General features: G+C 32.4%; 1 protein-coding gene across 1 annotated transcript in view; it reads left to right on the plus strand.

Moving 5' to 3' along the window:
• Nucleotides 1-26,287, plus strand: part of CSMD3 (CUB and Sushi multiple domains 3) — a 1,584,452-nt gene that overhangs the window by 1,437,070 nt on the left and 121,095 nt on the right. The window contains 7 exon segments of the mRNA XM_043974157.1: nucleotides 580-757; nucleotides 2,456-2,601; nucleotides 10,972-11,052; nucleotides 11,885-11,998; nucleotides 16,105-16,293; nucleotides 16,715-16,861; nucleotides 25,277-25,465. Coding sequence (XP_043830092.1) covers nucleotides 580-757; nucleotides 2,456-2,601; nucleotides 10,972-11,052; nucleotides 11,885-11,998; nucleotides 16,105-16,293; nucleotides 16,715-16,861; nucleotides 25,277-25,465 — 1,044 coding nt within the window.

The following is a 26,287-nucleotide window of genomic DNA, read 5'->3' on the forward strand; positions in this document are numbered from 1 at the left end:
CCTTCACTTTCCTGAGCCTCAGAGAGCTTCCTAAGATATATCTGCTAAATTGGTAGAGAGAATTCTCACATTGACAAACTTCCACAATCTGCCCTTATGCCAGATAGACACTTGTTATGTACAAGAAGCTAAAGTGAAGCCATTTTTTTTCTTTTTCTTTTTCTTTTTTTTTTGCAGGGCAATGAGGGTTAAGTGACTTGCCCAGGGTCACACAGCTAGTAAGTGTCAAGTGTCTGAGGCCAGATTTGAACTCAGATACTCCTGAATCCAGGGCCAGTGCTTTATCCACTTAGCCACCTAGCTGCCCCAAGTGAAGACATTTTAAAACCAATTCCTTTTGGGTTGCGATATTACTCTTATGAGCAGATTTCCAGTACTTTAGATGGAAAAGGGAAAAGGTCATCAATAACTGTGCATTCACTTTCTTAATTATTTTATTTCACATGCCAGAATTCAAGCACAAATGTTTCAAGTTTATAACCAGATAAATGTTTTATATTTCTTAAGAAAATGTAAAGTATGTGCCAATGTTGTAGTCAATATTTATATTTTGATTTGATTTGTTTTGTTTTCCTTTAGCCCTCTGTGGTGGTAATATAACTGCAATGAATGGCACCATTTACTCTCCTGGATATCCTGATGAATATCCAAACTTTCAGGACTGCTTTTGGCTTGTAAGAGTACCACCAGGAAATGGAATCTACATCAACTTTACAGTTCTCCAAACAGAACCAATATATGATTTCATTACTGTCTGGTAAGCATGAACCATTATAATTGATTGATTTCAACTCAATCACAGTGAGACAGGGTAGGGGAGGAAAATATTTCAGAATTCTTTGTTATAAATTACTACCTTATATTTGAGTTGGTGACAATAACAGGGAATGACAAGAAAGCTGTCTGTCTGATAATCAGACAAACAAGGAAAATAGGCTTTTGTTGGTCTGCATCATGAAGTGGCTAAATACTATGGAATGAAATAATTTGTTAAGTGGAAAAGCTCAGAATACCAGCTATATAAATAATTTACCAAATTTTCCCATCAGAACATAATAGATCTGTAGGATTGGCGAATTCCAGTGATCCCTATCCCAGCAACTGTCAAAAAACATAAAAGAAAAAAACCCTTAATTTAAAAAAGCAAAATCTGTTTCAATTTCTTGTTGCTCCTGTTTTTTTCCCCTTTTTTGTTTCTTTTTAAATCATTTCTTATTTTTCTTCTCAACTGAACATTTTTTTAAAAAAGAACAAAAAATATCATAATAATCATGCATAATCAAGCAAAAAACAAATTCCCATGTTCGTCATGTCAAATATATATATATATATATATATATATAATATTACATTAAGTCTATCACCCTTCTAACAGGAAATAGCATAATTCATTTTCAGTTCTCTGGACTTGTGATTTATCATTTCACTAATCAGATTTCTAAAGTCTATAAAAGTTGTTTTTGTTTATAGTATTTTTATTGTACAAATTGTTCTAGTTCTGTTCGCTTCATGCTGAATGATTTTATTAGTCACATATTTAAGTAGAGTCCCTTAATTTTTGTTTTTAATGTTTTGTTGTTTTGGTTAAAATGCAAATCTATGGATAATTTAAAATTGAGGAAACATCAAGTTTCTTCTAAGGAAGTGAGTATGACATTTGATGGTGTTCCAGAAATTTAAAATCAAGATTCTGATAATAATGTTCTAAGAAATATCCAAAAGATAATATTCACTTCCAAAAAAAAACCCCAAACCAGAGTGAATCAAAAGAGGCTAAATACATGTATGATCACGAGTATCCTCTAATTTGGTATCAAGTGAAGAGCTTGTGAGAGCTGGTTGTTAAATTTTTAGTGTAATCATTAACAACTCAGAAATCAGGATTTTCTACAAATCAGGACCTGATTTATTATTTGGCTTATTATCTAGATTAAGAAAGTATTGGTGGGGCAGCTAGGTGGTACAGTGGATAAAGCACCTGCCCTGGATTCAGGAGGACCTGAGTTCAAAGTCGGCCTCAGACACTTAACACATACTAGCTGTGTGACCCTGGGCGAGTCACTTAACCCCTAATGCCTCTCAAAAAAAAAAAGGTATTGGTAATGAAGATTAATATTAAAAGTGTGTGTATAGTTTTATTAATGTCCAGAATGTCTGGATGTTATGCATTTATCAACACACATTTTCATGTTGCCTTATAAACATTATTTGAGCTCAGTAGTTGTGCAGTAAAAGACTTGAGGATGAAGACATTGCCATATTGGAGGCCTAGTAACTAACTATTAGCTAATAATAATAACTGGCACATATATAACACTTTAAGGTTTGGAAAGCGCTTCATTATTTCTCCCAATGCCCCTACTTAGGAGGTAACTTGAACTGCTAAATGCTTGTTTCCCTTATAATACTCAATCACCAAACATGCCCATAAAATTGTTTTTTTTCTCCTTTTTAGGGATGGACCAGATCAAAACTCACCTCAGATTGGTCAATTCAGTGGCAATACTGCTTTGGAGTCAGTGTATAGCACTTCAAATCAGATTTTAATCAAATTCCACAGTGATTTCACAACAAGTGGCTTCTTTGTTCTTAGTTATCATGGTTGGTATTATATAATAGTTTCTATTTTATTAAGGTTAGGTAATTTGGATTTGCACAGATTGAATGAAACATGTAATTATGTGACTGAAAATTTATTAAAACAAGATTTGTTTACCATTGCAATAAGGGTCACCTTCAAGTCACTTGGGGATATTCACAGGCAAACAAAAAGACATATCAAATAAATCAGTCAGTAATTCCACAGAAGAAAATAACAGTTTGCATGGAAACCAATAAAGGAAGACCAGCTACTCATATTTGATTGCATGTGATTGTGAAACATCAATATATTTTCAATGAAGAATTTGTAAAAAGTGAAACCTGTTATGAATCTTTCTAAATTTAGCATACAGTTTCTTAAAACTCTCAATAATTTTACTTCTTTCTGACTTCTAGATTTTCAAAAATACATCTATTTCAGAAAATCTCTACCTTTTTGGTCTCAGGAACACTTTACGCTTAAAAATTCTTGAAGACCCTCCAAAAATCTTTTATTTCTGTGAACTGTGTCTGTTAATGTTTAGGGATATTTGAAATTAAAATGTCTGTATTATTATGAAAATCATTTTTACTTTTCTTAACTCTTTAAATCGCCTCAGAGACCAACAGGAGTCTCCAGAACACACTTTGAGAACCACTGATGTGTTCAATAATCTTTTAACCAGTTTAAATAGCTTTTCCAGTTTATTTATGATCAAATTAATAATTAAAAGTTTATATTGATCCCAAATTGTATTTTGCATATAGAGTGGCTTGAGTCTTTCTTCAGTTGAAAGACTATCATCATGGAATGAATTTCCTCAAAGGTAATTCTTTGCATTACAAGATCTTTCTTTTTCTTTTTCTTTTTTTTTTTTCCGGAAGAAGAATACTTTCATGGGTATCTTTACTGGATATCAAATAATAGAGAGCTATGCAGCTGAAGAAACATTTACTTATTTATTAAATCCTCCTATTCCCACTTTAGCTCTACCAACAAGATATTTTCTTAAGTATTCTTCTTTATCACAAAGAATGCCTTGCTAGACAACTTCTGAACAATAACCTTTTTAATGTAATTTTTAAACTTACATTTAAAACATTATAATATTGTGAAACTATAATATTAAAATAATATGATCCTCTTGTGATTTACTAAAGCAAAATATAATGTTTTTCAAATTTAAGCAAAATAATGACATTTCTCATAATAATAATAATAATGAATGCTCTCATCTGATGAAAATGATGGTGATATAATTGGTTAGTGTCAAAAATTTGAATATATACAGATTAGGCCTAGATAACCACAGAATAGACTATTGATCAACAAAAACTGAATGTATAATTAATTGTCTTTTGGTTTAGTAAAATGATGATTTAATTCAGGGACAAATTTTCTGTCTTCGATATGCCAGCCCAACCCATTAGAAAGTAAATAATTCAATCAAATGACTTTTTTTTTCTTTTGTTGGCATGAAAGTGAGTAATTTGTTTGACTTACTGAATTGACAGGTCTCTTTGGCTTTGTAAAAGTGCAACTTGAGAAAGTCAAAACAGCACTTGTTCTGATTGTATGAGCTTAATGACAAGCACAGATAAATTGACTACTCAGGCCGTTTAAGTGAGTCCCAGTGGTAGATTCAAATTACTATACATTTGTTGTCTCTTTGGATGCCAGACTCATACTCCTTGAGCTACTTGAATTATTTAGTGTTTTCATTATTTAGTGTCCTTATAGAAAAAATTATAAGAGGGACAAGGAAGCTTAGTGACATGATGTTGTTGTTGAGTCGATTCATTAGTGTCTGACCCCATTTGGGGTATTCTTGGCAAAGATACTGGAGTGATTTGCCATTTCCTTCTCCAGCTCATTTTAGAGATGAGGAACTGAGGCAAACATAGTTAAATAACTTTGCCCAGGGTCACACAGAGCTCTTAAGTATCTGAGGCCATATTTGAACCAGGGTCCTCCTGACTCTAGGGCCAGCACTCTATCCATGCTTCTAGCTGCTAAGTGTTATGGATAGCCATAAGATAGAACCCACAGGCTGACATGATTTCTCAAAGTTTTCAGGACAATTCAAAATGGGCACATGGTTTATCATTTGCATTGCTAAAGCCCTACTGCAGAAGGTAAAAAGTATAATGATAAGAATCCTGAGAGACCTATAGTGAAATTTCACACTGATTACTTACTAGCTATGTGACCCAGGACAATTCATATAACCTTCCTAAAGCCTCAGTTTCCTTATCTTTAAAATTGGGATAATAATGGCATCCACATCACAAGTTTATTGTGTGGAGCAAGTAAAATATATATTTAAAGCATAAAGCAATATGTACACCTTAGAATGCTGTATAAATATGAGCTATTATTATTTTTCCATCCATGCTGCCAAAATATTCATTTAACGTTTTAGGTTTAGTTTTCATGATAAATACTATAAGAATCCTTACAGCTGGAATTATCCTCTCAGGCCTATAGCTAATTTTGAATTTGGGAAATCTGAAACCCATTGCTTCTTTGGATTTCACTGACAAACTAATTTAGGTTTTTCCTATAACTCCCATTTCTAAGAACCTACAATGGTGCCATATTGCCTATTTGATAAGATCCAGACAGTCCGTCCTAGGAAGAAAATATACACATACATCTAACCATGCATACTCTAGAATATGGTGCCCAGAACTGAACATAGTACTCCAGATGTGGCCTGATTTGGAAATATAGAGAAGAAATATTACTTCCCCAGTCCTTCATGCTATTTCTTTCTTGATTCTGGCTAAGAATAAATTAGGGTTAGTATTTTTCATTTCCATATCATGAAATTGACATATTGGATTCATCATCCTTTAACGCCTCTATAAATTTTCGGATGAACTACTGCCTAGCCATGTCTCCTCCATATAGGATCAGAGGTCTAGAGCTGGAAGAAAACCAAGAATCCATATGATTTGGCCACCACATTTTACAGATGAATGAAGTTCAATTAATTTGCCCACGTTCACAAAAGTAATTGTCAAAAGTGAAATTTGAACCCAAGTCTTTTGATTCCAGAATGAGCAATCTTTCCACTGTGCCATAGGACTTTATATTTATCAATAAACCAATCAAATATTTATTGTTTGCTATCCTTATTAAGATTCATATAATTAGTTTAGACCCAATTCAATTAAAATTTTATAAAATGATATGATAAGGGGATGAATTATATTCCCTCCTTCCTTAAGGAGCTTATAATTTAAGAGATAAGTCAGACAGATACAAATATCTATAATATAAAATGGAATATGGTAAGTGAACAGAAATATACAGTCTTGTGTTTTATAATCTCTTCTGTCTGAATTCCCCCTTTCAGTTAATGATACAACTATTAAAATAATAACCCATCTTTGAACTTCATGGTTTTCTTTCTTCTCCCTTGCTTTCTCATTTACATAGTAGTAAATCCTGTGTCTTTCACATCCTCATTTGTCCATATCCAGCCCCTCCTTTCTGTTTCCACTACTATTATATTTACAATCATTTGTCAGAGTACTTTAGAAAGCTAAATAATTTTATAACTATGTTAATAAAAAACAGACTAATTTTTCAGTTTTTACCTGTTGACTAATTTTTAGTTCTACACATGGTCCCCCATCAAAATATTACTTATCTGCTTTCCTTTAAAATATCTGATTTAGTAAAAAAAATTGATTTAGTTTATTATTTCTGTCATCTTTTCACTAGAATGTTGTTTCTTAGCTTTGGGACCCTTTATTTTTATTTACCTGGCATGATAAACTTTTAAAATATTTTCTTAAGGTCACATCAATCATATCAATTTCCATTATTTAGATATAAAAGAAGAGTTTACCAAAACAGTATATTTTCCCTCTTTTCAGTGGTTCCTTTTATGAGGCATATCCAGACAATCCATCTGTCTTTTATGAAATATCACCTTCATAAAGTTTTCTATGAACAAAAATAACAGGCATAAAAAGCTTTGCAAAATGAAAATTATGTGTAGTCAAAAAGGAGAGGGGTGTGTGTAATAAAAGGAGCACATGGATATTGTAGAATAGGTACTTAGGATAAACCAACCTCTTTTTCCATGTATATAATTTATGGCTCTCCATGTGGTCTTAAATGTAATTCTGTAAAGCAGGTAACATATCTTCTGCCTGTTCTGCACAGTGTCAGTACACAGTAAATGAAAACAATAATTGCACCCTAATCTGTGAACCCTCAAAAGGTAAACAAAAAAGACAATTTTATCTCTATATGATTCTACAAGGTAATGACTTCCCATAAAAGTTAATATATTATGAAAACATAATGCCTAATTAGAGGTCACTCAAAATGTTTTGTTGTGTTTTGAATTTTACTTTTAGCAAGATGATTAGCAATACTGATTTACAGGAAACAGAACTGCCAGAATGCAACCTCTGCATTCAAAATTATTTGGATTATATTCAGAGCCATATGTCTGTCTCTCTATAAATGCACATGGAGAATAGAAAGAGTGTTAGTTTTGGAGTTAGACCTCTGTTCTAGTGTGTATTTTGTCACTTTTGAGCTCACTGTCCTGAACGATTCATTTAATCCCTCTATCAGAGTTTCATCATTCGTAAAATAGGGATAATCAAACATGACCTGCCTACTTCATGGTGTTATTATAAGAATCAAGTAGGTTAATAAATATATGAAGTAGTCCTCTACAGATAGAAGTCATTATCTGTAACCTATAGAAGAAAAGAACAGGATAGTTTTATGTAGACTCACTAGATGGGGAAAAATTTTTCTTTCCATAACAATTCACCCATGTTAAACTTCAGGAAGATTTATTGGGCCTACAGGTAAAAGAATAAGGCTAATTGTTGTCATTATTGAATATTGATGACATGAGTCTTTTAAATCTCTGCTACTCTTATCAACTTCACTCTACATCACCTTTAGGTTATATCAGAAATGAATATAATGTTTTCCAACATTGACTGTTCACTGTAGTGCTGATCACATTTATTTAAGCAATATTTATTTTTCTAACTTTCTAACTACCTTAAGCAATTTGAGTGGTAACACTATCAGGAATTAATGAATGACAATATTATTATCAAAGCCCTCACCAACTCTCTGGGGCTTCCTTAAAGATTTTGCGTTCTTCATAAGATTGTAGCTGTGTGAATAAAATTGTCAAAAGAAGTTATTGATTTAATAATTTTCTAATTTTAAAAATTTACAAATACCTAAATTTTATCTTCCTTTGAGGATAACCATATTGTTAATCAAAAGAATGGGTATAAGAGTGCATTCATTAGGTTAGGAGAGAAAAGTAGAAATTTGCCATCATAAAAATGTTGTCTCCTTTTGAGTGGTCATTTCATAATTCCAATGAAATAAGTAAATGTAATTCTTATTTGAAAACTATTTTTATCATATATTGTAAAGAGATCAGGAAAATAAAGATAACAATAACTAAAAATAATAAAAAAGAAATAGATTTAAAACCTAGAACTATTTTAAGTAAAAAAAATAACCCTTTTATATATATTAGTACAAGATATCAATATTTGCCTGACAAAATAGAGTTTCTGCTTAGTTGGAACAAAAGGGACAATAACATGCAGATTAAAGACTATTTATAAATTAGTTACTGCAAAATATATGCTATCAACTTACTGACGTGTAGTTGTGATGATTCTTCAGAAATACATATCAATATAAAACAAACACTTTCAAACATATAATTTTTCTGATATTTATCTTTTAGCTATCATATTAATAACTGTGAAACATGAAAAAGATGGGGTATTCAAATGTCTGGGTGCAAGGTTAAGCTATTAAATCTTAAACTTGCACTAAGACTTTTCATACATCCTGCAGAATCAACCTAATTTATTTCAAAGTTACAGCAAAACTTTTAAAAAATAATAAAACTGTACTGCTTTTCTTCTAATCTCCAAAAAATTTCTATACAATTCTTTTTCAAAACAATAATAGCATCGAGATGACAGTGATTTTAGGTACTGGCCCAATGATAGATTGTAACCCACTGTTTGAGGAGAAATCTAGCTAAACACAGATAAGCTCATTAATCAGCAAGCATTTATTAAAAATATACTGTGGGGTAGCTAGATGGCACAGTGGATAGAGGACCAGCCCTGAATTCAGGAGGACCTGAGTTCAAATCTGGCTTCAGACACATCACTTATTAGCTGTGTGACCCTGGGCAAGTCACTTAACCCCAGTTGCCTCACCAAAAAAAAAAAAAAAGAAAGAAAGAAAGAAAAAATATTCTATGTATCAGAATACTAGTTATACAAAGAACAAAAATCAAATTGTCCCTTGTATAGCACCCTCTCTTTTTTAATTCTATGAATTATTTGGCCATGGGGACCCAAGAAACACAAAAATTCAAAATGGTCTTCAGTCCTATTTTTTACACTTACATTTACTTTCACAAAGATCATAGGATTCCTTTCCTTGTCTAAATCTATAATACTATGATATGATTTGCTAAACTATATAGACTGAAGCTAGGTAGGGTTAGTTTGGCAAGATTTGTTATAGAGGGTGAGCTTAGAGCATTTTGGAGAAAGAACAAAAATATGGTTCATTGTTTAAAAAATGCCATTCTAGGTAGGACAAATGGGCTAAGGGAGGATTGAAAAGATATTTCTGTAGTTTGGGCTGAAGGCATATAATGATTTGTAATTGATTGTGAATTTAGATAGATAAACATTTATTAAGTACTTACTATGTAGCCAGGTATTGTACTAAGTGATAGAGATAGAAATAACAACAAGTGAAGAAAGTCTCACCCACAGGGAGCAAGACTTCCCATTTTAATTGGGAAGACAATCTATAAAGAGGAGCTAGAAAAGTTATCAGAGAGGTGATTACATAGTATTGGCCTGTAAGTAATGGGGGTCTGGTTCAGGCCAGATAAATTGAAAGATAACCCACAGAGTTCAACAGATTCTGCCAGCATCCAAGTTTTGAGGGCAAAGGAAGTGAAAGGGGTTGGGGATGATGGCCACAATGGGAGCAGCATGATATGATGATGACCTAGAAGGGTATTGGATAAAAAAAGAGAACATTGACACTTAAAATCAAGAATACTAATTTTATTTGTAAGCTATCTAGGTAACTTCAGTCTTCTGAGAAATAATCAACAAGTATTACTACTTCATGCCATTCACTGTGCTAGGTACTATGGGGATTTTTATAGACAGACAGACAGATAGATAGATAGATGATAGAGATAGATTATAGATGGATGGATAAATAGATTAAATATCGATGTATATATAGATATAGAGGTATAGATGTACATGTATATATGTATATGTAAGATATAATTTCTGTTCTCAGAGAGTTTACAATATAACAGTATGTTTTTTTGGAAGATAGGGTGAACACATGTAAGCTAAAGAACATTATTAAGCAGTATAATTAAAAAGACAGTATGCATAGTGAAGTAAGTATATCTAATAAAATACTAAGGGCTGTGCTACAAATTAAACAGGCTTGCTATTTGTTTGTCATGTCTAAGAATTTGAGACATAGTAGATAAGATATGGAATGAATAAAATTATACCAACTCTACATCTCTCCAAATTCTTACCTTTTAAACCAATAATATTTATATATACATATATTTGTGCTTACATATATGCATGCTCACAAATAGTAAGCCTGTATTTTGATATTACTGATTAATCTATAGCATAGCCCTTAGTGTTTATTAGATATACTAACCACTATGCATACCATCTTTAGATAGATATACATAAACACATTTCTTACATATATTTTAGAGAGGGGGTTTCCTCAACTGGGAATTCCCTTTAGCAATAAAATCACAAGTCCAATCTCTATCTCTATCTCTATCTCTATCTCTATCTCTATCTCTATCTCTATCTCTATCTCTATCTCTATCTCTATCTCTATCTCTATCTCTATCTCTATCTCTATCTCTATCATCTATATCTATATGCTAATACCTGTCATGATAAACTTGTATAATATTTTCTTTCTTTTTCTTTTTTTTTTTTTGCGGGGCAATAGGGGTTAAGTGACTTGCCCAGGGTCACACAGCTAGTTAAGTGTCAAGTGTCTGAGGCTGGATTTGAACTCAGGTACTTTTGAATCTAGGGGCGGTGCTTTATCCACCGCACCGCCTAGCTGCCCCCTATAATATTTTCTTAAGGTCACATCAATCATATAAATTTCCATTATTTATTCCATCTAGAGAGAGAGAGAGACTTGTGATTTTTTTTTTTTTTTGCTAAAGGTAATTCCCAGATGAGGAAACCCCCTCTAGCTACATAAGCTCTCTATCAAACAGTGATTCAGATATACAGAAAATATGAATAAAAGCATTTTCTTTTTTTCTTTTTTAGCCTACCAGCTTCGAGTATGTCAGCCTCCACCACCTATCCCAAATGCTGAAATTTTGACAGAAGATGATGAATTTGAGATAGGTAAAGTTTATTAAATGACTTTGAAAAGAAAACACTTTGAGACAACCCCACCATTTTCATTGATAAATGTAAATACCTAAAAAAGTGAAAAGAAGCATTACTATTTATCACCATCTCCTGCTTATTTGGCAAGACTGGGTTTGCATTTTAAAGTTGGTGTGGGTGGAAGAAGGGCAAAGTTGTCTAGAAAACGATGGTAGCAGCTGAAAGAGCTGTGTAGCTGGGACTATTTTGTTGACAGATGACTGTGCTTATTCGTGGCTTCTCTCAAAAGCTTAGCTCTGTTCCTTTAAGGTAATTATCCTCTGACATTAGACAGGTGCTTCCATTGTTATATTATTCTTCTGTATATCCAGGAATAATTTTGAAGAATGAGTTAGATGAATGTTTGGAATTCAGGGACTTTGCAAGAATTCTTTCTTCTTATTCAAAAGAGAGTTGTTTGCACTGAGTAGTTATGTTCAAATTATTTATTTAAAAATCCTATAAAAACCAAGATAAAATTTAATCTGTAGACTTTTATGTCTGCAAAAATGTAGAAAATGTATATTTCATTTTTAATATATCCTTTCATATTGTTTGTAGATTGTATTTGTCTAATTTGGTAAAGAAAATGCAAACTGATGCTAATCATTACAATGGAAAAGTAATAAATAGTTTTATATTTTTGTACATGTACTAATTTATTTACTTACAAGATCATAATTTCAACCTTCATCAATATTACTGATTTTACTATAATGTATAATGTGGACTGTTAACCTAGAATGTTCAAGACAAAATATTCATTTTTCTCATCTCATTGTTTAACTGAATTAATTTTATCTGATAGGTGACATCATAAGGTACCAGTGTCTACCAGGATTTACTTTGGTTGGCAATGAAATTCTAACATGCAGATTGGGGGAACGACTTCAAATGGATGGGGCACCTCCTGTTTGTCAAGGTATTATCATGACTATTGAGCTTAATTTATGTGCAATTTTCTTTATTATGTAAAGATTAATATAACCAAGAATATATAAATGTATATAAACATATGTGCGTATGTTTTAAAAGGCAGGGATTTTGAGAAATGTACAGTTGGTATAATTTTGTTCATTCCATTATATCTTAGAGCAAGATGTCCAGCATTTAATTTCTCCTGTTTCCTGAAAAGAATCAATTCCCAGGTTTCCTTAAAATTAAATCCAGAATAACATTTTTTGTTCGTTTATTGTTTTGAAGAAGAAAAGAGAGGGGAAACATTAAAAAAAAAAAAAACTTCATTCACTGACTATATTAACTCTCCTCGGCTTCAGTGATAACTTCACTGGGCCTTCGTGGGACTACAACCTCCTTTGAGAATACTCCAATAGCATTATTGGATGACATGAGATTCTTGTTTTTATTGTCACTTCCTTGTTACCACTGCTATAGTAAACAAAATCTCCTTGCTAGTTAGAGAATGTACTGATAATATGGAAATAATGTAAAACTGTCTATCAGAATTCTCAGACACAATAGGTGTTTCACCAGTCTACACTAGCAGAGAGAAAGACAGCTTGGGGGTAATCTTGTGCATCTTGAATTGTCTGGAACATAGTACGTCCTTAATAAATGTTTGCTGATTAGATTCTAATATAGCTAGGTCAAACGAAATCTTGACTTGCTCTGGTTGAGTGAAATAAGGGAATAAACATTTACTGAGCCTCTAATATGTTCCAGATACTGTGCTAAATACTTTAAAAATATAATCTCATTTCATCTTCACAACCCTGAGATATAGATGCTATTATAATCCCTATTTTATATCTGAGAAAACTGATGAAGTGATTAAATGACTTGCCCGAATTCACACAACTAATAAGTGTCTGAGGTAGGATTTATGTTTGTTTGTTTTTTATGGGCAATGAGGTTTAAGTGATTTGCCCAAGGCCACACAGCTAGTAAGTGTCAAGTGTCTGAGGTCAGATTTGAACTCAGGACTTCCTGAATCCAGGGCTAGTGCTTTATCCACTGTGCCACCTAGCTGCCCCCCTAAGGTAGGATTTAAACTGAGATCTACCTGATTCCACGCCCAGCCCTCTATCTATTAAAGTACCTAGCTATTCATTTGTGACTCAGGGGACTGAGGTGGTGTGTGGTTACTTGCCTTGCTTGGGGCCTTCCAACCTGCTCTTGTTGATGTGACATTCCTATACCAAATACGCACACACACAAACATATATGTGTGTGTGTGTGTGTGTGTGTGTGTATATATATGTATGTATATTATCTGAAGTCTCTATAATCAGCATTCTTTACTTAATTTCTTTCCAAATTCAGCTCAAGGACCATTTCCTCTGGAGGTGTTTCCTGATATATAACATCTGTATTTATCTATGTATATTCTATCTTCCCCAGTAAGATTGAAATTCACTTAGGACAGGGATTGTTTTTATTTTCGCCTTTTTATCCCTGGTGTCTTACTCAGTCCTTGTATAACAGATATTTAAATGATGCTTGCAAAATTTAACTTTTTGTTCATCATGTTATATAGGTAGCAAGTAATTCCTGTTCTTTCTTACTGAGGATAACATCCAAAATAGTTAATTGAGTAATTTCATAAAACTTAATGAGTCAGGGACATTAATTTACCTTCCTCTTAAAATGCACTGGAACTAATGTTGCCATGGAAACTTCTTTTATTTCAGACTCTCATAATTTTTGTAAGTTTTGAAGTCTCATTTTCAATTTTATTTTCTTTTAAATCTGACCAACGTTCAAGTTTATAACTTCACATTACTTCTGAATTATGTAGAAAATCAAAGGTCAGGGTTTTCTTTTTAAAAATGGGGGGAAATACATATTTTCACCTTTGTATATCATTCAAGAAATGATTTAACAACTTTTGCTCAAACTTAAAAAAAATCACTTAAAACTGTTCCAAAGATGCAAAGACTTTAGGATGAACTATGAACAACTTACAAAGGAGCCCCTAAATAGAAAATTCTTTCTTTAATTCACTGATACTTTCATGTCCCTAATCATCAACACTTGCTTATCTGCAAAAGATAGCTTTTTCTGTAAAATAAGTGGCATCATATGCAGACACAGTTCAATATGTCTTAATTACTTTTACTATCCCCTGGTGAACTTCTAAATTAAACACCAAATTACTTCTTCCATTAAAAAAAAAAACCCTGAATTTAAAAATATTTAGCTTTATCCTCTGTAAAATGAAGGTCATGTTCTAGCTAACTACAGGGTTTTTTTCATTAGAAGTATGATTCATTTAGCAACATATAGACCCACCCATCCCACTCTTAAAAGAAGGTAAGTAAAATCATGGTGCTAACTCTGGGAGTCATTTAGATTCAATTAAATTTCACAAATATTTGAGTGCCTACTATCTTATAGATGCTTGGTTATATTTGCAATACTATCATGTCTCTCAATGAGATTATAATTAAAGTTACAGATAATGATTAAGGCATAAAATAGTCCCTTTCATCAAGGAGCTAACAATATAATTGTGGAGACAAACAAACATACATGTACAAACAATGTCCATTACAAAGAGATTAAAAATTAGTGATAATGAGAATGACAGTCAACATGGAAATCTGTTGGAGGGGATGGGTCCGAATGAGATCACTTTTGCAGGTAAAGGGGTTAGCCTTAGTAATGAGTAAGACCACTTCATGTGAGACAGGAGTGAAGAAAGAGAAAGTAGCAGAAGATATCATCAGCCATAAGTTCTACCTGACTACACAAAAGGATTTGCTGGTACTGGCTCTCTGAGAAAAAGAGAAGGGGGAGGGGAGAGAGGGAGAAAAGAAGAAAGAAAGGAAAGCCCAAGAGACTTTTAAGCTTAATCTGCATTATTAACATTTTCTCCTTTCCCCATCAACTTTTTACATTTAGACAATTGACAAAACAATAATTAAGCCTGGAACTGTAGCTTTTGCTGATTTCTGAGGTAAAAATGCTCAATGAAAATTTAATAATTGGTTCTTTTTAGTCAAAGTGGCTACAACAACATCCTGCTAAACAGAGGGATCTGAGTATTCTGAATCAGAATCCTATTAGGGAGAGTAGTCCTCTGGTTAGAACAGACCATCAAGTGGAGAGATTGCTGTTTTTTTCCTTTTTCTTTTTCTTTTTCCCACTGAGGTGTAACAAGTAGTCACTTGTTTGAGTTAGTTGCTAGCCTTGTCATTATGTAGAATACAATGATGGATGTAGGGAGAGAATGTATGAAACTACAGAGAACTTTACCAAGAATAGTAAAATTCACCTGCACTATTAAACAAAATATCACAATAAAATCTTTCTTTCAAAATATAAAAACTGAATTTATTTTCATTTTTGAATATTATTTTGCAGAATAGAAATGTCATCGATATCTGTATTTTAACAGTCTTTTAGGTCTTTGGGGGGGAGTCAAAGTAAAGCAATTAATAGAAAGAAGACTCTATTAAGATTTACAAAGCTTATGTTCTATTCCAAGTCTTGCCACTAAATACCTGTATGACATTATACATGCAATTTTACCTAAGTCTGTTTTCTCATACGTCAAATGAAGGGTTTGGATTAGGTAATTTCTAAAGGTATCTCCAGGCGTGACATTCTAAGAATCTATTCTTTCCTTAGAATTAAATTTGAATCACCTTCTCCCCAAACATAAACTCCTATAAGAAACTGACCTCAGCTTTTAGCAGATATACAGGAGTAATTGAGTATATCAGAAATGCAAGTATGTATAGATAGTAGTAAAAAGAGAGAGAGGATAAATATGATATGCTCCATATATTTATAATAGAAGAGTTTTATACCTATTTTTATAATGTATAAAGATAAAAATTACCAGAGGTTGGGATAATTTTTCTAAGACTATCTGTTGAAACTTCTACCTTAATACAAATTATCTCTCAGCATATAATTCAGTGCATGGTCTTTGCACATCAAGCTCTCTTATTATTGTCATAGAAGCTATAGTCACCTAGAGCCATGGGTAAAGTAGATTTTATCCACTAGTTCACAGGAACTAAAATGTTCATATTATTTAATAACCTTTTAATTTCTTAGTGCTCTGTCCTGCCAATGAGTTACGATTAGATTCAACGGGTGTCATATTGAGTCCTGGCTACCCTGACAGCTACCCAAATCTCCAGATGTGTGCATGGAGTATTTCAGTGGAAAAAGGCTATAATATCAGCATGTTTGTAGAATTCTTCCAGACAGAAAAGGAATTTGATGTTCTTCAGGTGTATGATGGTAAGTGTTGGCTTCACTTATAATTTCTTTCACTGTTATCTTCAGTAAACAAACAAAAAAACCCATTTACTAAAATGTGACATTAAAAGCATCAAAGGAAATTTTAGGGAAGGATTAAATAGAATATGACTACACTAAATATATAATCACTTCACTCTATGTATGTGTGTATGCCTGTCATCTTTGCATTTAAGCTGTCTTTTAAAACATAGTGTTGTGTCTTATGTAAAGTTTCATGGGAAAAATAGATTGGTTCTGGACTATAGACTATGAAACACCCATAATGCATTTAACTTAATTGTAAATTTGGAACAGATTGTTTTAAATGTTTTTTTAAATAATAAGCATGTCACTTTCCATAATATTCAAAAGAAATTTTGCATCTTTATAATTCTTGTTTTGTTTTGTTTTCTACATGAAGGACCAAATATTCAAAGCCCAGTGCTTATTTCACTCAGTGGGGATTACTCCTCTGCTCTTAATATATCCAGCAATGGTCATGAAGTTTTCCTTCAGTGGTCAGCAGATCATGGCAACAATAAAAAAGGATTCAGGATAAGATATATAGGTATGGATTTGTATGCCATTTGTTTCTCATTGCTTAAATCTTCAGTGTAGAGTTTCTATGCATGCATTTCATTAAAAAGTCTTTTGAAAATGTTTGGCATCCTGTGATTGATTCCAATTCAAATGTCACCTGTTTAGATAGCAAACAAGTCAGAACAACTATTTTCTGGAATTACATGTAACAAGGTTCCTGACACCCATTTGTAATAGAAGGCTGTTCTTTAAGACTGAGGATATGCAAGCTTCCTGTCTCTCAGTGGGAAAGCAAGCTCTGATTCATTCACTTTTAGACCCATCTCAATGTGAAATGGAATTTTTCATAGTTTTTGGGAAGTGTGGCATGAAATGTTGACTCTATTTCCAGCCTCTGTTGTAAAGCATGGAGTGTTCTTGTTTTCATAGTTCACTCAGAACAACCCTGTACCCCTGAGGGTGCCTTATAAGATTAAATGAGAGCTAGCAATCTTATGGGAAGACAGCCTAAAAAGTGTAGAAGGTTTTGATTTGTAATATATTACTAATGAGATCTCAACTTCCCTAAGGGTAGAGACCAAGTTTTATATAGCTTGTGCATTCTCCATAGCTCTTAATAGTGTTGAGCATAAAGAAAATGTGTATTAAATTCTCACTGACTGATACGTATAAGCAAAAAAAAGTAGTTTATAGTATTAGTATTAGTGACAATGATCAGTCTATTTTCAGATTTCAGATAGAAAATAACCTATATTCCCTTGGGTTACTAAATTACTTCAACTATTTTGCTCACTTGTGAATTACTTATACCATTAAATATTTCATGGTTTTAACACAAAATAAAATTGAAAATAGCATCCTTAATTCTCTGTTGTCTGAGATGCTTTCTACCATAGCCTCCATCCATTGATTCATGAATCAAAAATCTAAAAGGATTTATTAATCACTTACTATTTGCCAGGCATTGTACTAAATACTGATGCAAAGAAATGTATGCATTCAAATTCACATTATTATTAACTTATATTTATGTAAAATATAGGCATTGCTTCCATCCCAGTGGAAGTGTATAATTTAAATTTGAATAATCCTACCACTTAATGGAGTTCATCATTCACATTAATCTTGATCAAGCCATAAGTAAAAAATATCCCCCTACCCTCAAGAAACTCACATTCTAACAGGACTGACAACACGCCAAAGGAATGCCTCTGATCTTTGATTTTTGTCCACCTTTTCTCTAATTTCTATAAAACCATTCTGTGGGTAACTGAATCACCCAAGCTGTCCGTCTATTATTTCTCACTCTACATACTTCTCTTTCCAATCATGCATGTTCCTGACAGTGCATTTTCCACCATATTTTTCAGTAAAATAATTGTTGGCTTTGTACCTACATTGGGAAATCATCATATTCCTTATTAACCATATAACATCAATAGTAGGAAGCCTCCCTATCCTCCACTACACACTCTCACCCCAATTCATTATATCATCAGTATGTGAAACATCTCCTCTACTAACTCATATCAGGAAAGGGAACAAATACTAATTAAGCACCTTCTATACATCAGACACTTTACAGATCTCTTCTCATTTGATCAGAAACTTGTGTATAATATAAATGTTTTCATGAGATGTATAATGATGTTAAAAATGTTTTCAGTAGTGTCATTGAGTAGTTAGGAGTCATTTAAAGGACTATAGATATGTGAAATTGTCTTATAAATATATAGAATTGGGGGCAGCTAGGTGGCGCAGTGGATAAAGCACCGGCCCTGAATTCAGGAATACCTGAGTTCAAGTCCGGCCTCAGACACTTGACACTTACTAGCTGTGTGACCCTGGGCAAGTCACTTAACCCCCATTGCCCCGCAAAAAAAAAAAAATATATATATATATATATATATATATATATATATACAGAGAGAGAGAGAATTAAGCAGGCATATGAGTCAGTTTCTAATATCTTTTCACTTATTTTTAAATTTTTTTTTCTCATTTTGGAGGCATTTTCCCATCCTTGAGTTGTCTTAAAGATTAGTTCCTGATTACCTTCAAAATTATATTTCCTCTAGCATAAATTTTCTTGTGTCTTCTGTGGTCAGGTATAGTCAGTCATTTTTCCTTTGAATTGTCATTCCTACTTCCTCATGTAGCAGTCCAAGTAATGAAGTAGTAAGAGATCAAAAACAGTGGTTCCTCATTCATAATTTATTATTCCTATTACTAGAGAAATTCTAAAAAATGTTTCAGTTTACCATTTTATATCTTTTGTTGTCCTATTTTCTTATTTACAATTAACTTTTATTTTTTTCACTTAGCAGTCATTTTCTCTCCTCACATCCCCCTCTGATAATGAAAATAGAAAAAGCAAAAATACAACCCATATAACAAATATGTATACACATAATCTAGCAAAACAGATTTTCACATTGGCCATGTACAAAAATATATGTCTCATGCGAATTGAACCTACAACTATCTTATGACACAGATCATTTTCATCACTAGCACCCTAGAATAGGGCTTCTTAAACTTTTTCCACTCATAACCCCATTTTACCCAAGAAACTTTTACTCCACCCTGGATATATTGGTATATAAAATAGGTATACATAACCTTTTCCTATTGACACATTTTTCGTGACCCCTAAATTCTATTACAGGACCCCATATGGGGTCATGACCCACAGTTTAAGAAGCTTTGCACTAGAATAATGATTGGTCCTTGTGTTAATAAGTGTCTTCAACAGTTGTTCATTTTTACTATGCTGTTACATGTGTGCATTGTTCTCCTCCTGTTCACTTCACTTTGTAACAACTAATATACTACTTCCAAGGTTTCTCTGAAACCATCCCCTTTATAATTTCTTATATCAAAATAGCATTCCATTACTTTCTTTTGTTTTTGTTGTTTTGGGGTTTTTTTTTGTTTTTTTTGGTGAGGCAATTGGGGTTAAGTGACTTGCCTAGGGTCACACAGCTAGTAAATGTTAAGTGTCTGAGGTTGAATTTGAACTCAGGTCCTCCTGACTCCAGGGCCAGTGCTCTATCCACTGCTCCAACTAGCTGCCCCCCCCATTACTTTCATATAACATAATGTATTCAGTCATTCCCTAACTGCTGGATATCCCATTACTTTCTAGGCCTTATCATTTATAAATTACCTTCATTCAAAAAAAATTTAATTTTTGATTCATGGGGTAGCTAGGTGAGGTAGTAAATAGAGCACCAGTCCTGGAGTCAGGGAGACCTGAGTTCAAATCCATCTTCAGACACTTGACACTAGCTGTGTGACCCTGAGCAAGTCATTTAACCTCTATTCCCTTCTCCCCTCCCCATTTTTTTTTTTTTTTGATTCTTGAAACATTCCAGATGATCTGGCAAGTTTTCTATGTTTGTTTCCCCTCTATGTTTTTTTTTTTCTGTTTATATGTATGTGTTGCTTTATGTTATATCCTTTGTAGTTTTAGTTTTTCTGAGGTAATAGCATTACATGACTCAAACCTATATAGCATTTTCAGGAAACGAATCACATTAAACATGTGGACTTTTGGAATAGAAAGCATTTAGAGATCATTGAAAGAACTATAATTTTCCTGCCACGCACTCATTATAGTCCCAGCCAATTATGCGTTGACATAGCTTGTCTGTGATGCAAATACTATGGAGCTAATTCAGTCAGCTGCCCATTTAACTGCATGTCATATGCCAGTAATATACAAGGTGTACCAAAAGTCTTAGTGCAATTTAAACTTAATACTTAATAGCTTAATACTTTTTTTCTTCTTATTTTGAAGTTGAAAAATACTAAGTGTAAGCTATTTCATATACAAGGAAAATAGAATAAAAAACTGTACACGTAAGTGGAAATCACCATGTGTATCATTTTTAAAACAACCAATCAACAATTATATAAGCACCTATTATATGCCTGGCATTTGGGGGATTTTGAAAATAAAATTACAATGAATGAAATACTTCCTTTGTGAAAGGATCTTACATTCTAATGAGGGAGCCAAATACATCTATAAATATACAACATAAATACAAAATGAAAAAATAGACATATAGAAAGTAATGAAATATACAATAGTTTAGAAGGGATAGCATTAGAACAGCATGTAACACATTCAACACGTTCATTTCAAAGCTGTCCTTTTTTTTTGTTTCTCTTTGAACTTCTTTATGTTCTCTCTTTGTGCTTCTTAAAATGCTTCATTTACGATATTATGGGTTTTTTCCACCCTCTAACACTATCCTTATCTCCCTTGTCTCCAGTTCTCCCCAATAATATGAGGTTTTCATGGACTTTAAATAAAGCTATTCCGATTTGGCATTATGTAATATATCTCCCAAGATAATGACAAAGGTTTCATGAGTACATAAAAAGTATTAGCATGGTGCCACTTTTACATACAATTCTAATTTTTATTTATGTGCTTTTAAATGTCAAAAATATTTTCCAAAATCCCCACAATTTTTTTTAACAGCAAAAAAAGCAAAATCCAACAAAGTGAGTCTTTGACAGCGTGTGCACTATTCTATGCCCATAGTTTGCTTTCTCTCTGCTGAAATTAAGCATAGCCTTTATCTTTTTTTTTATCTGGAACCAAGACTGCTTTTCAGTGAATCTTATATCAGTAGTTTCCTTTTCATTTCTGTCATTGTATGTCATTAATGTATATTATTCTATTGCTCCTGCTCTATTTGCTTTAGACCAGGTCATGCAAGTCTTCCAATTTTTTCATTTATTCCTTCAATTTATCTTTTGTTCCTGGATAATAATAATAATCTATTATTTTTGTATTACAATTGCCTTACCCATAATTATTCCATGAACAACCTACTTTGGTTACAGTTTTTTACTGCCACAAATAGTATTATTATGGATATTTTATTATCTTTGGAAACATCTTTTTGTCCTTGACAGCCTTTGGGTTTATGCCCAGTAGTAGGATGGCTGGGTAAAAGTTTGTGAATAATCGAGTGGCAATCTCACTTGTGAATGATGATGATGTAATTTTTTTTTATCTTAGCAAAAATACTATAAAAATAGGAAAAAAAACCCTATTATTTATTATGGCCAAGTTGGAATTACACCAAGGATAGAAGATAATCCAATATTAGAAAGATAATTTTCCCATGCTTATTTAATATTATTCTAGAAATGCTAGCTAGCTATTGCAATAATACAAGAGAAGAATCAATCATATGAACATTGACAAAGAGGAAAGAGATGTTCCTATATGCAGATGACTTGATGGTATATTTAGAAAATACTGCAAAGTCAATTTAAAAACTATTCAAGATGATGAAAGGTGAAAAATCAGGATACGAAAAATGCACAAAATAATATTTATATATAGTAAAGCACAAACCAGGAGAAAATGAGAGAACAATTCCATTCAAAATAACTTCAAAATACTTATAAATATCTTGGAGTTAACTTAGCAAGATACATGTAGGACATATATACACATGACTATAAAATGTTCTTTTTCTTAGGAGATTTGATTTATTTTCATTTATTACATTGTCTATTTTAATGTTAATAGAAATCAAACAAATATTTCAATATACATAATAAGTATTGTATAAGAAACTAGATTTATCTTAAAGATTTTTTAAAAATAAATACATGGGAGGGAGGTGGGAGAGAGGAAGGGAGGGGGAGAGAGAGAGAGAGAAAGAGAGAGAGAGATTTAAAATAAAGTAACAAAATTTTTCTCTTTTTATTCTTGTTGAACATAAAATGGTCTCTATGAAAACAAAGGAAGAAAAACAATTGGAGAAACATCTGTTGTTCATGATTGAGCCAAGCCAATATAGTTAAAATGATAACACTATTTAAACTAATTTAGAGATTCAGTGATTTACCAATTCAATTGATGGGGAGATACTTTATGTAGTCTAATAAAATAAAAACAAAATTCACTTAGAAGAACAAAAGTTTTGAATCTCAAGAGAAATAATGGGGCCTTGGGAAATGATGGAATAAAATATGTAAAATGATATTACCACATATTAATTTATATTATTTGGCAGTAATCAAAATATTGATACTGATTAAAATATAAAAAAGTGGATCAGTAAGGAAGCCAAGATAAGGATGACCTAGAAGCAATTGAAATCAGTAGCTCAGTGTTTTATTAATCTAATATCACACAATATTATGGAAACAAATCTTTATTTTCCCAGAAAGGCTAAAAAAACTGAAATGCAAATTGAAACAAAATAGATTTAAGGGTGCCTCTTATACCTATACATAATATTCTCCAAAGAGAAATTAAACCTAAATATGAAAAGTCACAGCATTAAACAAAAAATGGAAACTAAAGGAGGTACTTCTCACAATTTTAGTTAGGAGAAGAATTCATAACTAAAAAGTAGCTAGAGCTAATCATAAACGACAAAATGGGGAATTTTGATGGAAAGCTAGTAAGCTTTTTCACAAACAAAATTAATTTATTTAGAATAAAAATAAAGAAAATATCGATTTGGAAAATATTTGTTAAAAGGATCTCTGATAAAATTCTGTCGTCCAACATTTATTCAAGTGGAAAGTCATGCTTCAATTAATCAAAGGATATGGGGGGAAAACAGCTCCAGAATTATCTTTGGAAAAGTACTATAACAGCTTTGCCCCCTTTGTTTTAGGACATACGTTTCAATCCAGTTTATTTGTACTATGCAAATGGATATTACAAAACTTCCTTCTGATTCAGAGTTCATGGATCATAGGATCATAGATTTAGAGCTAAAAGGGACTTTGGGGGTCATCAATTCCAAACCATTCATTTTACAGATGAAGAAACTGGGGATGAGAAAGATTAAATAAATAACTTGTCCAGAGTCATAGGCTATTAAATGCCCAAGAAAAGATTTGAACCCTGGTTCCTAACTCAAAGTCTAACTGTCTATCCTTTAAACTGTGCTGCCTCTCAGAGTCTGGGTGAAAAAAAACAACATAGCTGTGTACCAAAAAATTTAAAAAGAAAAAGTAAAATGCTTAGCAAAGTATTATAATTTGCAAAGTGATCATTTTATTTCAGATGTCTTGAATTTTTCCCATTTTTAGCTTTAAGAAATATTATTTTCTTTTCCATTTGTCAACATAGGAAAATTATTGCCAGGGATATCTTTCTCTGAAAGTTGCAAAAGAGCTGTTAGCAAGTCAAATATGAAAAATTGTAATTTTATGTGATGCAGAATACGTACTTAGGATTCCTCAGAATTTCTCATCCCACCTAAACTGTGGTTTTGCCAGGAAACAATTCAATTGAGGGATTTCTTCCCAAAAGTGAACACAGTTTGTCCAACAGAGAACATTTAAAATTATTGTCATATAGTATATCATTTAGACTTAATTGGTGGCTACATAAATAAAAGTTGATTCAGCTTAGTGATTTTGAACCTCAGATAGAATACTGTACTGATGGTATTCTGTGATAGAGAATGAGATACCAGTTTTATCAAATAGTTAACCATTCAAGAGAACATTGAATAGAAATGATTTTTAAGAATCCATTTTTCCCCCTTTCCTAAGTATTTTTAGTACTTAAGAATAGTTTGACATATTGAGGATACTCTTTATTTCTTTTAAAAAAAGGCAGTTCATGACACATATAGTCCTAATCCCAAATATTTCATATGTTAGTGAAGAATGTCTCATTGTTCTCAGATGAGTAGCCTGAGACTTCTGTGGGTAAATGGAGCCTCTCAGCCTGAACCATCTAAAAAGCACACACATGCGAAACAGCCACTTGACATTATCTTTTGGCATTTCAGGCTTTCAGGATGAGAAAGAGCTTTATTCCACTGAGAAGCTTTTATTGTTGTTTTGTTTGTTTGCATTTTAGTATCATTAGAATGAATGTGATAGAATGGATATTTTTTAGTCAAACACCAAAACAGGTTATGAAATTTGTAGTCACTTTCCTCGGTTTCAGTAATGATAAATTTTGTGTATGACATGGAATTGTATGGATGTCACATGACAATTACAGGGAAGCATTTGCCATGTTTTACCCTCCTGGGATGTTTATAACATGTTGCAACCAAAAGTGCTATTTTTTGAAGTACTTTTAGTTATAGGAGGTATTACCCAATAAAATGTTTATTTGTTCTTTGAAATATTGTAATATTTCAAGTACATTATTCAGTAAAATACAGAAACTCAGACAATGTGTTAGATGGCAAAGACAAAAGGAAGTTGAAAGCACAATGATGGTGTGTCATTAAAAAAATAGGATAGGCATTTTTTTTAAAAAGAACATAATGTAGGATGTTTCAGATAAGCTACAATCCAGATAAATGTGCATTTATTCATATTGAATCACATTATAGTCATTGTTTATTAATGTATGGAGACATGGTACTATGGAATTTCTGATTTATGTAAGTAATTTAATTAGGAATTATTTTTTTCTTTTGATTAGCTCTCTACTGTAGTACTCCAGAATCTCCCCCCCATGGATACATCATCAGTCAGACAGGGGGTCAGCTTAATAGTGTAGTTCGATGGGCCTGTGACCGAGGATTCAGGCTTGTTGGGAAAAGCAGTGCTGTGTGCAGAAAATCTCCATATGGATACCATGCATGGGATGCACCTGTTCCAGCCTGTCAAGGTGGAGTATACTGTGTCAAAATGGAAGCCATTAAGAAGCCTGTTTTATTTTCAAATTATGTCATTGGTTTTCCTGACTAAACTTGTGTGAAAATGTATATGCTTTTATTTAGATCCATCAATTTCTTTGAAGGAAATGATAGTGCTAGACAATGAGAATTTTAAATACACATTTACTAGAAGTTGCTGAAGGAGCAAATTGAAATTATAATTTTTTGCCATTTATATCAGTTAGACTTTTCTAAGCTTTTGTCTTTTTCCTTGGCATAATTATGGTATCTATACATCTATTACCTTGGGTCTTTATTTACCAGAATTCTCTTTAACCAGATTTGGAAATTCTGATGAGATTAAGTAGGCTATAATGAGACAGGGTATCAAAAAGTTGGATTTTTACTTTAGTCTGAGGACATGGTCATGTCACAAAAGAATAATTGAGTAAAAAAGTACAAATAAAAATCCAGCCACTGATAATTTTGTTTTTATAAAGTCAACAACTAGAAAGACGCATAGTTTTCTTGTTAAATGCATTTGTAGCTTTGACATGGTATGGTTATACACTTCAAATCCTGAAATGAAAATGTGGAAACAATGAAAACCGTATATTAAAATATTTCTATTTCTGACCTCCTGTGATCTGAAATATTAAGCTGTATTTCATTTAAATATTTAAATATTGGGTTGATATAGGACCATTTTAATTTTGAAAAGAAAAAAAAATTGAAATAGAGTCCTGTGTCAGCCCAGCCAGAGTACAGAATCACAAGATCGAAAGATTTACAGACTAGATTTCAACCCATATCTGAAGAAGAATCCTCCACAA

Source organism: Dromiciops gliroides, chromosome 1 (assembly GCF_019393635.1).
Source record: "Dromiciops gliroides isolate mDroGli1 chromosome 1, mDroGli1.pri, whole genome shotgun sequence".
Lineage (NCBI taxonomy): Eukaryota > Metazoa > Chordata > Mammalia > Microbiotheria > Microbiotheriidae > Dromiciops > Dromiciops gliroides.